The sequence below is a fragment of the Berghia stephanieae genome, chromosome 10, assembly GCF_034508935.2.
Source record: "Berghia stephanieae isolate SIO BIC M18660-M18661 chromosome 10, UCSD_Bste_1.3, whole genome shotgun sequence".
Lineage (NCBI taxonomy): Eukaryota > Metazoa > Mollusca > Gastropoda > Nudibranchia > Aeolidiidae > Berghia > Berghia stephanieae.
In genome coordinates, this window is record NC_088369.1 from 215,679 (window position 1) to 232,916 (window position 17,238).

The following is a 17,238-nucleotide window of genomic DNA, read 5'->3' on the forward strand; positions in this document are numbered from 1 at the left end:
AAAACCAACGACTCTTTTTGAGAATTTCCCAAACCCTAAGAAATTCCGGGCCCAGCAATGAGTCGATTTTATTTGGGTCAAAACCCCCAAATATAGACATCATAAAAAATACCCCCCTGAAATTTAACCTCCCAAATCAATCCCAAAAAAACCCAATTTCCCAAAAAAGAGGGAAAAAAGAGGGAAGGGGGAAAAAACAAAGAAAGTCGGCTCACCAAATTTTAGAACCCAGAAAGTACCCAAAAAGAAAACAGTTAAACCCAAAAACCCCCCCAAAAAACTCACCAAGGGAGGGGGTTAGGGGGAAAAAAAAAGAAAAAAAAACCAAAAAATGAAATGTCTAGATAATGAAGATATATAATATTAATAGATAGAAAGATAGATAGATAATAATAGAAAAAGGATAAAAATAATTAAAATTTAAATATAAAAAAATAGTAAATAGATAATGGGGAAAGCTAGCTACAAAAAGAAAAATAAAGGATTAGGTAGTAGGTGGGTAGGTAATGAAATTAACGATAATATTAAGATCGAGAACAGAGGGATAGTACAAGATGGGGGGTCAAGGGAGAGAAAAAGAGAGAGAAGAGAGAAGAGAGAGGAGAGAGAAGAGAGAGAGGGGGGGGGGGCGGTTGTCTTGCAACAAGCAAAAAACTGAATCACTAATGGACTAATCAACAGGCTCGTCTCTTTTTTCTCCCATGTGAAACACCCCACAAAAACTAATAGAACGGTGCCATCCAATCTGGGAGAAGGGTACGCAACTGCAGTCTCAACTTTAAATTCTCTGTAAGGGTAGGGTGATTTTTCCCAAGGGAACAAAAAAAAGGGAAAGGATTCCCTGTAAAAAAAAATATCAATTTTTCTTTAAACATCTAATAAAAAGGCAAGCACCTTGCAGGCAAATGGCCCAAAATTTCAGTTCGGGGTGTGATTTAAACGTTGAGAATAGACAAATATATTGTGTTGTTTTGAAGTATTCCATACAACAATGGCCCAAAAATTTTTGATTGATCAACCGCTAAAAAGTGTACTTTTGGCAAGATCTTTTATTTTTTTTTTTTAAATTATTATTATTTTACTTTATATATTTTCTTTCCCCCTCAAAAAAAGACGATACATTCCATGGGTTAAAACTGTAGTCTAGGAAAACCCAATAAGGAAAATTAAAAAGACTGTTCTCTATGTCAAACTTGAGAAAGATAATAATAAAGGGTGAGATGAAGAAGGAAGAGATGATGTGTGTTTGATGATGAGAGATGATATATGATGAGAATAATAAAAAAAATGATAATAATAATGATGATTGTTGATGATGATGAGATATGAGAGATGATGAAATGATGATAAGATGAGAGGAAAGGTGATTTTATGATGATTTGAATAAAGGTGAGAGAGATATGATGATGAGGGGATGTTGAGAAATAGATATGGGATGTAGATGATATGAGAATTAGATGATGATGAGGGGATGTGAGAGATGATAGATGATATATGAATGATGGGATGTTGATGATATGAATGTGATGTTGGATAGATTTGATGATGATGATGATGATGAGAAGATGTTGATGAGGGGAAATTTTGATGAAATGATGATGAGATGTAAAGATGATGATGAAGGTGATGTGATATGATGATGATGATAAAATAATGATAGATAAAAAAATGAAATTAAAATAAAATTAAAAATAATAATAAAAAAAAAAATAATAAAATAAATAAAAATAATAATAATAATAATAATAAGATAATAATAATAAAAAAACTAATGATAAGATAAAAAAGTTATATTCAACCAAAAATTTTCCATTCGATTAATTTTTTATTTTACATCAAAACATTAAAGAGAATATTTTTTTATAGTTAAAAACCCCCCCCCCCCAAAAAAAAAAAAAAAAAAAAAAACTTTACACTGTGCTGATGTAAGAGCAATGTCTTTTTGCTTTTCGTTTGAAGAAAAACATCAATCACCCTCCGGGGTTTTCCCTATTTTATTTAGGGGAACCATTTTTAACTCCCCTAGGCTTTTGCATCTCTGGATTGGTTTTACATCTTAATTGATTTCAAAATGGGTGGGCCCAACTTTTGACTCCCGTCTTTGTTTTAAATACTGTCGTATTCAGAAAAAAACAATTTTAATTTTTGGCCGACCACCCTTCTTCAAATATCACGTTTAAATACCCTCATCTTGGAAAAAAAAACCTCCTCAAACGTGGACTTCGCAAGTCCCCCTTTAGAATTTTTTTTTGCTAAGAGGGAATCATTTAAACCAGGGATATTTGAAGACAATTTTAGCCAAATTTTTTAAAATATATGTTTTCCCCCAGGACGGGGTATTCAGTCTTGGTTACCTCTTTGTTTTTTTTTTTCTTGTATTGAAATGTGAACCATCGCTTTTTTCTCGGCGGACCCCTTTTGTCTTAGAACTTGATTTAATTTCACTTTTTGGCCGACGCCCCCCAAATTTTCGGGTGAAGCTTTGCCTTTTTTTGATTTGTTTGCTCGTGAGTTCTTTCCAGGGATGACGGTCTGCTGAATGGACCTTGTTCTAAACCCTTTGGGGCATCTCAGTTCTTGGAGCCCTTAAAATCAGCTTGGTCTTTTTTTCTTTATGTTTTCAAATTTTTTCGAAAAGCCAGCCTATTTTGTTGGATTTTAAACAAAGGTAAAAACCATACTGGCCAGATATTGATATCAAACTTGTAGTTTTGATTTTTTTGTTTTTAGGGGAAACGGGGCCAGCGGTAAAAGCTTTGCGTTGTCCCGAAAGTACCGATTTCGTTTACCCGGCTGCGCTGGTGGCCTTTTAGCAAGTCATCTCTACCGAACTCAATTTGCGGGCCTGCACTGCGACAAACCCTATTATTCCAGTTTTCCCGGGAAAGACCCAGAGAAAACCCCCTATGGATAAGGGGAATTTATTTATTTTTTTTATTTTTCAAAATTATTTTTAAAAAGATAAAAAAACTGTTTTAAATCGAAAGCATAAAAGCAATCTTTTTTTTTTCCAAAAAGGGGTTTTGGAGAAATTTTTTTTTCCCGTGCTGCCAAATTTTTATTGTTTACATCAGCACAGATTGGGCAAATAAAAATAAAAAAATATAAAACATTTTTCACGGGTTCACATAGATAAAATAAAAAAATAAAATTTCCCTTTATTCATCCCTGGGGGAAATTGCCAGGTCAATTCCAAGGGAAAAACGGGAAAAACCCAGCGTCAGCCGCAGTGAAACCCGATCTGAGCTAGGGGGGTGCTTGTAAAGGGCCACACACCACGGGGGGGTGATCGCCCTTTACCTTTCTGGTACGAACAAGACCGCCCGCTGAGCCATTTTTCAACTTTTCGTAATAAATTTTATTCTATGCCCTTGTTCCACTGTTATTTAGAATACATGATAAAAAAACTTTTGCCCTTTTACCTTTGGTTTTGCCATCATGACGCCCACTCCCCGCCGGGGGATAAAGCTGAAGAATTTTTAAAAAAAGTTTAAAAAAAAAGTAAATGAAAAAACAGATTTAAAACCAGATAGACGAAAAAAAATCTTATTTACTGTTTTTTTTTTGTTTTTGGTGAAAAATTTAAATTGACTTTTAATACGCAAATCCACAAACGTTTTACAAATTCCCTGGCCAACGCAACTTTAATAGTAAAGGGAATGACCCCTGTTAGGCGATATTACAATTTTTTTAGAAGAAAGGTAAGGATAATTTTTTAAACCCCCTGATAGGTTTTGAAAATGTAGTGAAGCCCCCCCTTCCCTGAACTCAACTAGCACCGAGCAGGTTTGAACCCGGCCCTTTTCCCGATCCGAAAGCGATTTCATACCACTAAAACCAAATAGACCACAAGATAAGAAAAAGGCCCGCCCCAAAGGGAGACTTGGGGAACGTACATAAGGGGGACCAAAACAGAATCATCGCCCCGGGAAAAGGGGCCCCCCAAAATACTGCTGACAACCAGGGGGGACCCCTGCATCCCTAAATGCCACACCCGAGGGGATTAGTGATTGATTTGATGCTGTTTTTTGGCGAGGAAGGTTTTTGACCCCGAAACGTTCCTTTTTGGTTTTTTGTTCTTTTTCTTTTGTTAAAGCTGAATTAAATTTTTTGCTTTTTACTTTGCCAGTCCCCACGGTAGCAGCGGGTAAAACGTTAATTGAAACAACGTAAATTTTGGTTCTTTTGACTATTTTCTTTTACCGGCCCCATTTTTCCCCCTTTTTCTTTACACTTGAACAGTTTCAAGATTCGGCAAACAATACACTAATGGGCCCCCGGATAAATTATTTTCGTTCAGGGACTTTAGAATCACTTTTGTTTTTGTACTCACTGATAAGTGTCGGGAACCCCCTTTTAAAAACCCTGATTTACAGCCATTCTGACTCCCCGGGAAAAATGCTTAAAGCATGCGCAAAAACACATGCTCTTGCTATTCCCCTCTGTTAAAGCAGTGTAACGGTGTAATGAATTCATTAAATTTCCCTGGTCGGGACCAGGGACGGAAGACTGTGCTAGGAACTTTTGTTCGCGTGATCATTTTTCAGTTATTGGGGGGAAAATTGGTATCCTCATATCTTCCTTCATTATCCTTACTTTGATAAAATTTCAACCCGTCAAAACTTTTCGAAAAGACTCGCACAGGGGACAATTTTAATTCTGGTTGGGCCCTTGGTTCTCATTTAAATCGTCGGACCTTCAGTACTGGCTCATCATTTTCATATAAATTCGACCGGGACAGCGGTTGTGTTTATTTGGACTTTTTTTCCCTCGTGAAGCCCTTTGCACTTTTAGCACTAGCTCCTTTTTTTTCCTGACTTCCGCCTACTCCTTTCGCTTGATTTTGCACTATTTTGGGAACCCACGAATTCAAAGGACCTTCACTGAGGGCCCAACACACAAATTGATGACGAAAGGCTTACATCGTGCTTTTCGCACTCTTCACCTTTACCATCTGATATTTGTTTCAATCTAACTTAAAAATCAATACAGAATTCTTAACCGGTAAAAAACCTACTGTACATATTTGCGGGTCGTTTTACAAAGAAATCATGGGTTTGTTTTAAAAAACTTTGTTGCAAGGGACAATATTAGCGTTGGTTTGAGATGTTCCCATACCACAATAAAAACCCACAACATTTTGGGTTACAGACCTTAAATAAGAAACGTGGGGTAAACAAAATAATAAAATAATAAGTACTAAATGCCTCAATTCGTATTTTTTCAGTACCCAGATTCTGAAATTGAAATTTAAAATGCAAAGGGTTTGAATTTTACAATTTTAAAATATTATTTTAGACGACATCATTGTTCTAAGAGTTCCAAATAAATTCAAAAACGATTTAAAAATTTAAACTCAATTCAGTCCTTGTTCCCACGACATATACCGGGTTGAAGGGGGTTTTCATCCGACCTGCCAACTTCTACAAAAATTTTGTAGAATTATGAAATTTTGGCTTTCCCTTTTTAACGATACCTCTATCATAAAAATTGTTAAAATAAAGTTGATGCCAGACTATATAATTTAAAAGAATTTGACGTTTTTTTTTCCTTTTAAGGTAAATTTTTGATTTATAAAATTAACTATAGCGACTACTATTTTAACCCCTAAAAACTACAATTTTTTTGATTTTTTCTTGAGTGTAAGTTGTTGATTTAAAAATTAACTAACGACTTTCATTTTAACCTCCTAAAATCTACAATTTTTTGATTTTCTCTTTATGAAGTTGTTGATTAAAATTTTAAATATAGCGACTACTATTTTAAAACCCCTAAAATCTACAATTTTTTAAATTTTTTCTGTGATGAAATTTTTTTGATTTATAAATTTTAAACTTTATAAAACGCTTTGAGCACATTATGTAGATATTGCGCTATATAAAATCTCAAGAAAAAAAAATTAATATGAAATGTAACCAGACCTGCGTAGTTGAAAAAAAATCGTAGATTTCAGGGGGTAAAAATAGTAGTTGCTATAGTCGATGTTTCACTTTATAAATCAACAATTTAAACTCACAAGAGAAAATCTAAAAATTGTAGATTTTAGGAGGTTAAAATAGTAGTCGCTATAGTTAACTTTATAAATCAACAATTTACACTCACAAGAGAAAATCTAAAAATTGTAGATTTTAGGAGGTTAAAATAGTAGTCGCTATAGTTAACTTTATAAATCAACAATTTAAACTCACAAGAGAAAATCTAAAAATTGTAGATTTTAGGAGTTTAAAATAGTAGTCGCTATATTTAACTTTATAAACCACCAATTTACACTCCCAAGAGAAAATCTAAAAATTGTAGATTTTAGGAGGTTAAAATAGTAGTCGCTATATTTAACTTTATAAATCAACAATTTACACTCTCAAGAGAAAATCTAAAAATTGTAGATTTTAGGAGGTTAAAATAGTAGTCGCTATAGTTAACTTTACAAATCAACAATTTACACTCACAAGAGAAAATCTAAAAATTGTAGATTTTAGGATGTAAAAATAGTAGTCGCTATAGTTAACTTTATAAATCAACAATTTACACTCACAAGAGAAAATCTAAAAATTGTAGATTTTAGGAGGTTAAAATAGTAGTCGCTATATTTAACTTTATAAATCAACAATTTACACTCACAAGAGAAAATCTAAAAATTGTAGATTTTAGGAGGTTAAAATAGTAGTCGCTATAGTTAACTTTATAAATCAACAACTTACACTCACAAGAGAAAATCTAAAAATTGTAGATTTTAGGAGGTTAAAATAGTAGTCGCTATAGTTAACTTTATAAATCAACAACTTACACTCACAAGAGAAAATCTAAAAATTGTAGATTTTAGGAGGTTAAAATAGTAGTCGCTATAGTTAACTTTATAAATCAACAATTTACCATTACAAGGATAAAAAAACGTCAAATTCCTTTAAATTATACAGACTGGCATAAACTGTCGTTTTCAACAAGTTTTCATGACTTAGAGATGCTCATCAAGATCTGAAATGGAAGCCAAAATTTCATAATTCTACGAATTTTTCGTAGAAGTTGGCAGGTCGGTATGTAACCCTCCATCTCAATCCGGTAATATGTCGTGCGAACCAAGGACTGGAAATTGAGTTTAAAGTTTAAATCGTATTTGAATTTATTTGGAACTCTTAGAACAATGAATGTCGCTTCTCAAATAACTCATGTTTCAAATTGTAGAATTCTAACCTTCTGCACTTTTAATTCAATTTTCAGAATCTGGGTCACCTAGACATAATACCGAATTGAGGCATTTAGTCACATATTATTTTATATATTTTGTTTTACCCGACGTTTACTTATTTACAGGTCTGATAACCCAAACTGTTGTGGGTTTTTATTGTTGTGTAATGGGAACACTCTCAAACCAACGCATAATATTGTCCATTGCAACAATGTTAATTAAATCAATCCCATGATTGCTTTCGTAAATCAGACCTGCAAATATGTACACGTAGGTTTTTTACCGGTCTAAGATATTCTGTAGTCTGATTTTGAAGATTAGTATTGAAACAAGTATCAGATGAGTAATGGTGAAGAGTGCGAAAAGCACGATGTAAGCTCTGACGTCATCAATTTGTGTGTTGGGTCCAATCAGTGAAGCGTCCATTGTAGAATATCGTGGCTTCCGAATATAGTGCAAAATCAAGACGACAAGGAGTAGGCCGGAAGTCAGGAAAAACGGAGCTACGATGCTAAAGTCAGCAAGTGTCTTCCACGAAGAAAATGTCCAATAAACACAACCGCTGCTCCTGGCTCCGAATTTACTATGAAAATGATGAGCCAGTACTGAAGGTCCGACGATGAAACTGAGAACCCAAGGCCCAACCAGAATTAAAATTGTCCCGATGTGCTGAGTCTTCTGCGAAAAGATTTTGACAGGGTTGAATTCTATCAATGTAAAGGCATAATGAAGGAAGAATATGAGGATATACCAATTTTCCACCCACATAACTGAAACTCGCATCACGCGAACAAAAGTTCCATAAGCACAGTCTATCCGAATCCCCTGGTCCCGACTCAGGCCGAATTCAATGAATTCCATTACACCGATTACACTCGCTTTAATCAGATGGTTGAATAGCAAGACGCATGTCAGCTTATTGCGCATGCTTGAACGCATTTCCGGTGACGTCAGAATGGCTGCTAACATCCAGGCGTTGAAGAGAGTTCCAGACACTGTCATCAGTGAGTACAAAAAATCAAGAGTGATTCTAAAGTCCGTAGAATCGAAGTAATTGATCCGGGTCCCATTAGTGCTATTGTTAGCCGACATCTTGAATCTGTTCAATGTGTAAAGAAAAAGGGAAAGAATGGGGCCGGTAAAAGAAAATAGTCAAAAGAACAAAATTTACGTTGTTTCAATTAACGTTTTACCCTGCTGCTACACGCTGGGGACTGGCAAAAGTAAAAAAGCAAAAAATTCATATAACAGCTTCAACAAAAGAAAAAGAACAAAATACCAAAATACGGAACGTTTCGGGCTCAAAACCCTTCCTCAGCCAACAACACGCATCCACTCAACTCACTCAATCCTCTCCGGGCATGCTGGCACTTGAGGCGATGCAAGGGATCTCCACCTGGTCCTGTCAGCAGCTATTCTTGGGGCCATCTCCAGGGGCAGACTGACCTCTCTGTTAGGTCCCTCTCTACTGTACGTCTCCAAGTCTCCTTGGAGCGGCCTCTTTTCTTATCTTTGTGCGTCTATGTGGTCTAGTGGTATGACACTCGCTTTCGGATCGGAAGGTCCTGGGTTCAAGCCTCGCTCGGTGCATAGTTGAGTTCACGGAGAAGGCTCTTCACTCACATTCTCTCACCGTACTCAGGTGTAAAATGAGTACCTGGCCGTTAACAGCGTTGTCTCTGTCCTAAAAAATTGTAATATCGCCTAACAGGGGTCATGTCCCGTTCTACATATTAAATGTTGCTGTTGGCCAGGGACATCTTGTAAAGCGTTTAGTGGATATTGCGCTATATAAAAGCTCAATTTAAATTTATCACCCAAAACAAATACAAAAACAGCATAAATACATGACTTTTCTGTCGTCTATCTGGTTTTAAGTCATGTTTTTATCATTTACTTTTTTTTTAAATCTTTTTTTAAAACATTCTTCAGCATTGATCCCTCCGGCGGGAGAGTGGCGTCATGATGGCAAATCCAAAGGTCAAGGTCAAATGTTTGTACTCATGATATTCTAAATAACCAGTGGAACCAACGGGCAATAGATAATAAGATTGATTACAGAAAAGCTTGAAAGTGGCTCAGCGGTACGGTCTTCGCTTCGTACCAGAAAGGTACCGAGTTCGATCACCCGCCGCTGCGCTGTGTGGCCTTGAGCAAGTCACCACACCCTAGCTCAGATTGCGGCGCTGCACTGCGGCTGACGCCTGGGTTTTTCCAGTCTTTCCTTGGAATAGACCCTAGAGACAAATTTCCCCGATGGGATGAATAAAGGGAATTTTATTTATTTATTTTACTCCTATGTGAACCTGTGAAAAATAGTTTTATATTTTATTATTTCATTTGCCCGTAACTCTGTGCTCGATGCTAAACAATTAACATTGGCAGCACGGAAAAAAGTTGACCTCCAACCCTTTTGGAAAAAAAATAGATTGCTTTTATGCTTTCGATTAAGACAGTTATATTTATCTTTTTAAATATAATTTTGAAAAATAAAAAATATAATAAAATTCCCTTTCATCCCATAGGGGAAATTTTTCTCTAGGGTCTATTCCAAGGGAATACTGGAATAACTCAGGCGTTAGTCGCAGTGCAGCGCCGCAAATTGAGTTCGGTAGAGATGACTTGCTCAAGGCCACACAGCGCAGCGCCGGGTAATCGAAATCGGTACCTTTCGGGTACAACGCAAAGCCTGTACCGCTGAGCCACGCTGCCCCTCAAACATCAACAAAAATCAACTACAAGTTTGATATCAATATCATGGCCAGTAATGGTTTCTTACCCGTTAGTTTAACAATCCAACAAAATAGGCTGCCGCTTTTCGACAACATTCGAAGACACTACAAGAAATAAAGACCTCAAGCCTAGATTTAATGACTCACAAGAACTGAGATGCCAAAAGGATTTAGAACACCTGAGGTCCATCTCAGCAGACCGTCATCCGTGGAAAGAACTCACGCAGCAAATCAAACTCAACAAAAGCTGCCAAAGCGTTCCAGCCCGAAGATTAGGAGGCGATCGGCAATAAGTGAAATTAAGTCAAGTTCTAAGACAAAGGTGTCACGCCCCGAGAAACAAAGCGATGGTTCACATTTCAATCACAAGAACAAAAAAAACAAAGAGGTCAACCAAGAACATGAATACCTACGTACTCTGGAAAAACATATATTTTAAAATTTGGCCATAAAATTCGTCCTTCAAATATCCATGGATTTAAATGACTCTCATCTTAGCAAAAAAAATATCTCAAACCTGGGACTTCGCGAAGTCCCACGTTTGAGAGAGGTTTTTTTTTCCAAGATGAGGGTCATTTAAATCGATCGATATTTGAAGAACGGGTGGTCGGCCAAATATTAAAATCTGTTTTTTTCTCAGAATACGACAGAATAGTTAAAACACGAAGACGGGAGCTCAAACATGTTGGCCACCACAGTTGAAATCAATTCAAGATGTAGAACCAATCCACGAGATGCAAAAGACCTACGGGAGTTGAAATGGTTCACCTCAATCATAATCATGGAACCAGCCCAGGAGGGCTAGATTGATGTTTTTCTTCAAACAGAAAAGCAACAAGTACATTCGCTCTTCACATACAGCACAGTGTCAAGTTTTTTTGTGTTTTTTTTTTTTTTTTGGGGGGGGGGGGTTTATAACTATAACAAAATATTCTCTTTAAATGTTTTGATGTACAATACAAAATTAATCTGAATGAGAAAATTGTTGGTTGAATAATAACATTATCATTATCATTATCATTAGTTTTATTATTATTATTATCATTATTATTATTATTATTATTATTATTATTATTATTATTATTTTTTTATTATTATTATTATTATTATTATTATTATTATTATTATCATTATTATTATCATCATCATTATTATTATCATCATCATCATCATCAACATCACCATCATCATCATCATCATCATCATCATCCTTATCATCATCATCATCATCATCATCATCAACATCACCATCATCATCATCATCATCATCATCATCATCATCATCCAAACATCATCATCATCATCAACATCACCATCATCATCATCATCAACATCACCATCATATCATCATCATCATCATCATCATCATCATCATCATCATATCATCATCCATCATCTCATCACATCATCATCATCATCATCATCATCAACATCACCATCATCATCATCATCATCAACATCACCATCATCATCATCATCATCATCATCATCCTTATCATCATCATCATCATCATCATCAACATCACCATCATCATCATCATCATCATCATCATCATCATCATCATCATCATCATCATCATCATCATCATTATTATATCATCATCATCATCATCATCATCATCATCAACATCACCATCATCATCATCATCATCATCATCATCATCATCATTATTATTATCCTTATCATCAAGTTTGACATAGAGAACACGTCATTTTAATTTCTCATACCTATTGTGTATTCCATAGACTACAGATTATAACCGATGGAATGTCATCGTCATTTTTAGAGGGGAATGAAAAATATATAAAGTAAAAATAAATAATAATTAAAAGAATAAAATAATAGATCTTGTCCAAAAGTACACTTATTAGCAGGTCTGATCAATCAAATTGTTATGGGCCCATTGTTGTAATGGAAATACTCTCAAATCAACACAATATATTGTCTATTACATCAACGTTAAATCACACCCAGAACTGAGTTCGACCATTAGACCTGCAAGGATGCCTTGCCATATCATTAGATAGTTTAATGAAATATTGATATTTTTCTTACCTACGGGTCAATCCTTTCCTTTCTTTTGTTCCTTGGGAAATCACCCTACCCTTACAGAGAATTAAAAGTTGAGACTGCAGTTTGCGTATCTCTCTCCAGACTAGGATGGCACCGTTCAATATTAGATTAGTGGGCGTGTACACACTGGGAGTAAAATGAGACGAGCCCTGTTGATTACGTCCATTTAGCTGATTCAGTTGTTAGCTTGTTGCAAGACAACCCGCCCCCCCCCCCCTCTCTCTCTCTCTCTCTCTCTCTCTCTCTCTCTCTCTCTCTCTCTCTCTCTCTCTCCCTCTGACCCTCCATCTATGTATCTATCCATCTGTCTCTCGATCTATCAACTATCTATCGATACATCTATCTATCTACCTACCTACCTACCTACCTAACTACCTATCTATTTATCTTTCTAGCTAGCTAGCTTTCCACCCATATATCTATTTACTATTTATATTTATATTTACTATCAATCTATCTTTCTATCTATCTATCTATCTATCTATCTATCTATCTATCTATCTAACTATCTATATATCTCTCTATCTATCTAGACATCTATCTATCTACCTATCTACCGACCTGCCTACCTACCCAACTACCTATCTATCTATCTTCCTAGCTAGCTAGCTAGCTTTCTACCCATCTATCTATTTACTATCTATATATCTATTTACTATTTATCTCTTTACTATATTCTATCTATCTATTTATTTTCTATCTATTTACTATCTATCTATCTATCTATTTACTATCTATCTGTCTATTCACTATCTATTTATCTAGTTACTGTCTATCTATCTATTTACTATCTATCTATCTATTTATTATCTATCTATTTACTATCTGTCTATCTATTTACTTTCTATTTATCTATTTATTATCGATCTATTTACTATCTATCTATCTATTTACTATCTATTTATCTATTTATTATCTATCTATTTACTATCTATCTATCTATTTACTATCTATTTATCTATTTATTATCGATCTATTTACTATCTATCTATCTATCTATTCACTATCTATTTATCTATTTACTATCTATCTGTCTATTCACTATCTATACATCTATTTACTATATATCTGTCTATTTACTATCTATTTATCTATTCATTATATATCTATCTACTTATTATCTATTTATCTATCTATCTATCCAGCTAGCTATATCTATATATCTTTATCTACCTATCTGTATATATGTATATCTTTCTATCTATCCATATCTACTTATCTGTATATGTATAAATATCTATATCTTTCTATCTATCTATATCTCCCTATCTGTATATGTATAAATATCTATATCTTTCTATCTATCTATATCTCCCTATCTGTATCTGTATAAATATCTATATCTTTCTATCTATCCATATCTCCCTATCTGTATATGTATAAATATCTATATCTTTCTATCTATCTATATCTCCCTATCTGTATATGTATAAATATCTATATCTTTCTATCTATCTATATCTCCCTATCTGTATATGTATAAATATCTATATCTTTCTATCTATCTATATCTCCCTATCTGTATATGTATAAATATCTATATCTTTCTATCTATCTAGCCTTTACCCAGCATCGATCACGGTCCTTTTGCGCGGGAAGCAACAACTCTGCCGTCTGAGCTATCAGGACCTCGATCTGTCCGATCTTCCCTGCCTGTCCACTCAACAGCCATTTGTAGCTATATTTGTTACATCTGACAGAAAGTACTTTGTGATAGACTAGACTCTTATCCAAATGGTAACAAACAATTGTTAATGTCCGTTCACGCTTTAGGAACCGGGATAAACTCCGGCTCCATGGCCCTAATTGCTCTGAATGTCTACATTTTAGAATAATAATTCCTACAATGAATTATTACTGGATATAATGATACGAAATACTGATGCGAAAAGCTGGAATGTGTATATCACAATGATGTTGGGTTTTTTTTTTTTGGGGGGGGGGTTGGTTATTTGGGGATTTTTAAAGGGTTTTACGGCGCTTGCGATACATTGACTTGACTTGACTTAGATGCCTTTCGCGTCTCGACCGAAAGATCGGGTCGCCTTGGCTGTTTCCAGTATTTCCTGTGTGAGGTGTCTCCAATATTGCCGGTCCTCTGCTAGGGTTCTCAGATTTTCAAGGTCCCCTGCCGTTATGAGACTAATGCTTTGTCCAAGTGTTGTGAGGTTTTTGTTTAGGATCACGGGAGTGTTGTGATCGGTCTTCCTCTGAAAAGGTTCCCGTGTTTTTGGAAGTATCCCGACATGGCTTGGTTTGCTGGTATGTTTTTGTCCCTGCGTAGTGATGTGACCGAAAAGTTGCCATCGTTGTTGTAAAATGTCAAGGGAGATTGGTCTTTCTTTTGTGATCTTATAGAGTGATTCATTTGAGATCTTTTTGGGGTATTTGATGTCCAGTACCCTTCTTAGCTGTGTGCGATGGAAGGCATCCAGATGTTCTTCTTCGGATTTTGTCAACGCCCAAGTGCCGCAGTTATACAGAAGTACCGGTTTTACAAGAGCATGGTACAGTTTCAGTTTGGTTTTTATCTTTATTTTGTCACCTCTAATCCATACATTGGTGAGTTTACTGAGTGCGGCGTTTGATAGCTGTTTTCTTCTTTGTACATCCTCGGTGTCTCCAATTAGTGAGCCGACTTTCTTTGTTCTTTTCCATTCCTCTTTGTTCCTCGATATTGTTGTAAATTCGGTTTTATTGGCATTGACTTGGAGGTTATATTTCATGAGGGTATTTTGTATGATGTCTATATTTGCTGGTGTTGATCCAATAAAATCGACATCATCTGCATAGGCGATTTCTCTAGGGATTGCATTCTCAATATGAGTCGTTGGTTTTGGAATGACTTTTCGAACTTCTTTCAGAGCGTGTTCTAAGTATATTGTGAACAGAATCGGGCTCAGACTATCTCCTTGGGGGGTCCCGATGTTACTTTCGAACTGCGTCTGTTTTGTGGCCCCGTATATCCTTGGTTGTATCTTTGTGTTGCTGAGGAGAAATTGGATTATTCGGAGCTCGTCTTCGTCTACTATTTCTGTTAATATCTCCAAAAGTTTTCCTCTGTCGATCGTATCAAAGGCTGCGGACATATCGATTCCGGTTATTGTTATGGATATGTTTTCTTTGAGTGCCTTTGCTGCCAACCATTTATGTGTCCACACAACGTCCGATGCGCCTCGGTCTTGGCGAAACCCGCTTTGGCTATGTGATAGATAATTTTCTATTTTCGGTCTAATTCTGTTGAGGACAATAGTTGATAGTGTTTTTCTTATGGTATTCAGTAATGTTATTGGGCGCAGGTTGTTTACGGGTCCTTTCGTTTTTCCTGGTTTTTGTATTGTAATTAGGACACCGCTGTTTATGTCCCAGTCTTTGTGTGTTGAGAATGTTTTGTTCATTATGTTTGCAATGCTCAGATCCAGGGAGAGGGTACCGCATTTCAGCAGTTCAGCGGGAATTTCATCTTCGCCTGGGGATCTGTTATTGTTTAGGCACTTTATGCTATTTCTAACTTCAGTTGTTGTGATGCGGTTGTTTAGGTCTCTAGGGTTTCCTGAGAAGGGCGATATTTGTGAGACTTGTTTGTGAAATTTCTGCTGGAAGTGGTCAGTTACAATGTCAAGGATATCGTTGGGATTTGTTGTCTGTTTGCCAAATTTATCCTGTAGTTTTGGGTTCTCGAATGGTTTTCGGTTCAGAGATTTCGTCGCTTTGAACATAGACGATGCGTTATTTTTGGACTTTTCTATGTCTTCCACTTTTTTGTCTAATTCCTCGTTTCTGTGTTTTATTGTAAGTGATCGAATTGAATGCAGTATTTTGTTTCGTTCCGTTTTCAGGTTTATTATTTCTTCCGAGTCTTTCGTGTTTTGTATCCTGATCCTAAGTTCTTTTTGTTGCCGCGATAGATCGTTAATAGCGATGTTAGGCGTTCGATTTGGTTTGTTCTTAGTTGTATTAATAGAGCCTGCACTTTCTTCCCCGCATATTTCATTGCCGCTTGCGTCTCTTTCCATTCATTGTTTGGATTACTGTTTTGCTTTATTTTCCATAGACTTGAGTTAAGTTCATATTGGTAATGAATGCGACATTCTCGCTCATTTACTATTTTTCCCGTGTTTATTTTGATTGCCGTTTTACCTTTCTGTCTTCGTTGTCTGTACACATTTATGTTGAAATTCGTTTTTACAAGTTTGTGATCGGATGTTAGCAGTGTACCACCGTATGATCGCGAGTTGGTTGAGTAGTGTTTATGGCGGTGTCGACATATGATATAGTCTATTTGGTTGTGTATTGTTATCATTTTGTCTTGGGTTTGGTCTTTCCTTTGTCCTACCCATGTTGTCTGGTGTCTTGATGGGTGGTTGAAAGCACTGTTTGTTATGAAAAGTTTTCTCTGTTCACAGAACTGGACTAATTTTTCTCCGTTATCGTTACGTTTTCCTTTTGAGTATGATCCTAAACATAGTGTGTCACTGTCGAGACGTTTTCCTACTTTGGCATTAAAAATACATTTAGGTCAGTAAAAAAGGAAGGAAATTGGAAAGTAAAAACAGTCTAAATGTACAATCAAATGGACTTGAGGAAAAAGTAAGACAAAGGGGAATGGTAAAAATAAGGAACAGATGTAGATTTCAAGAACACACTATCAGTGTACTAAGTTTGAGATTACCTAAAGGTCTCATCCAGACACAAGCACAAGATCCCACTAAGAGTATTACACTAAAACGTTTATAATCATGCGTTATTTTAAAAAAATAATAGCAGTACATAACAGAGATGATTTACGTGGAAAAATATAATCTCCCAAAACTATAACTATAGATTCGACTGTTTCCTTCCTAGTCAAGGACTGAGGCCAGGGTCAGGACAAAACTAAGTAATCTAATTCCAAGACAAAGACAGAAAGCAGTTGGACAACAGATACAGGGGGATAGAAGACTGAACAAGTACCTCCCTGTCCACTATGAGAGATCGGGAACTCCACCCAGATATAACAATAAGAAAAAATGTAATTTTACTTCAATGTTTTTACTTAGATTTACAATGACAAATTATGAAGATGTTTTGGATTCCCCCTTTGTCAACAAAAAGCGACGAATGAGAAACCTAAGTGCGTTAGCATCCATCGAATAAGAAGAAAATGTTATGGTGTCAAATTCAGTGTATTTTGTTGACAAAGGGGATACCCAAAACGTCCATATCGTGAGCCTCGTTAGAAAATCAATTAAAATGAGAGGAAAAAATGG

General features: G+C 35.7%; 1 protein-coding gene across 5 annotated transcripts in view; it reads right to left on the minus strand.

Moving 5' to 3' along the window:
- The window catches only part of LOC144956010 (uncharacterized), a 24,328-nt gene extending 12,218 nt beyond the window's left edge, over window positions 1-12,110 (minus strand). For 2 of the 5 annotated variants that reach the window (XM_078886283.1, XM_078886284.1), the window contains exons 1-2: window positions 11,972-12,103; window positions 7,467-8,282 (exon numbers count right to left, since the gene is read on the minus strand). In XM_078886283.1, the coding sequence (XP_078742409.1) occupies window positions 7,467-8,275 (809 nt within the window). In that variant the 5' untranslated portion in view covers window positions 8,276-8,282; window positions 11,972-12,103. Of the gene's footprint in view, window positions 1-7,466; window positions 8,283-9,962; window positions 10,096-11,643; window positions 11,760-11,971 lie in introns of those variants that run through there. The other 3 variants (XM_078886285.1, XM_078886287.1, XM_078886286.1) reach the window with 3 other exon arrangements.
- Between the last annotated feature and the right edge of the window lie 5,128 nt (window positions 12,111-17,238).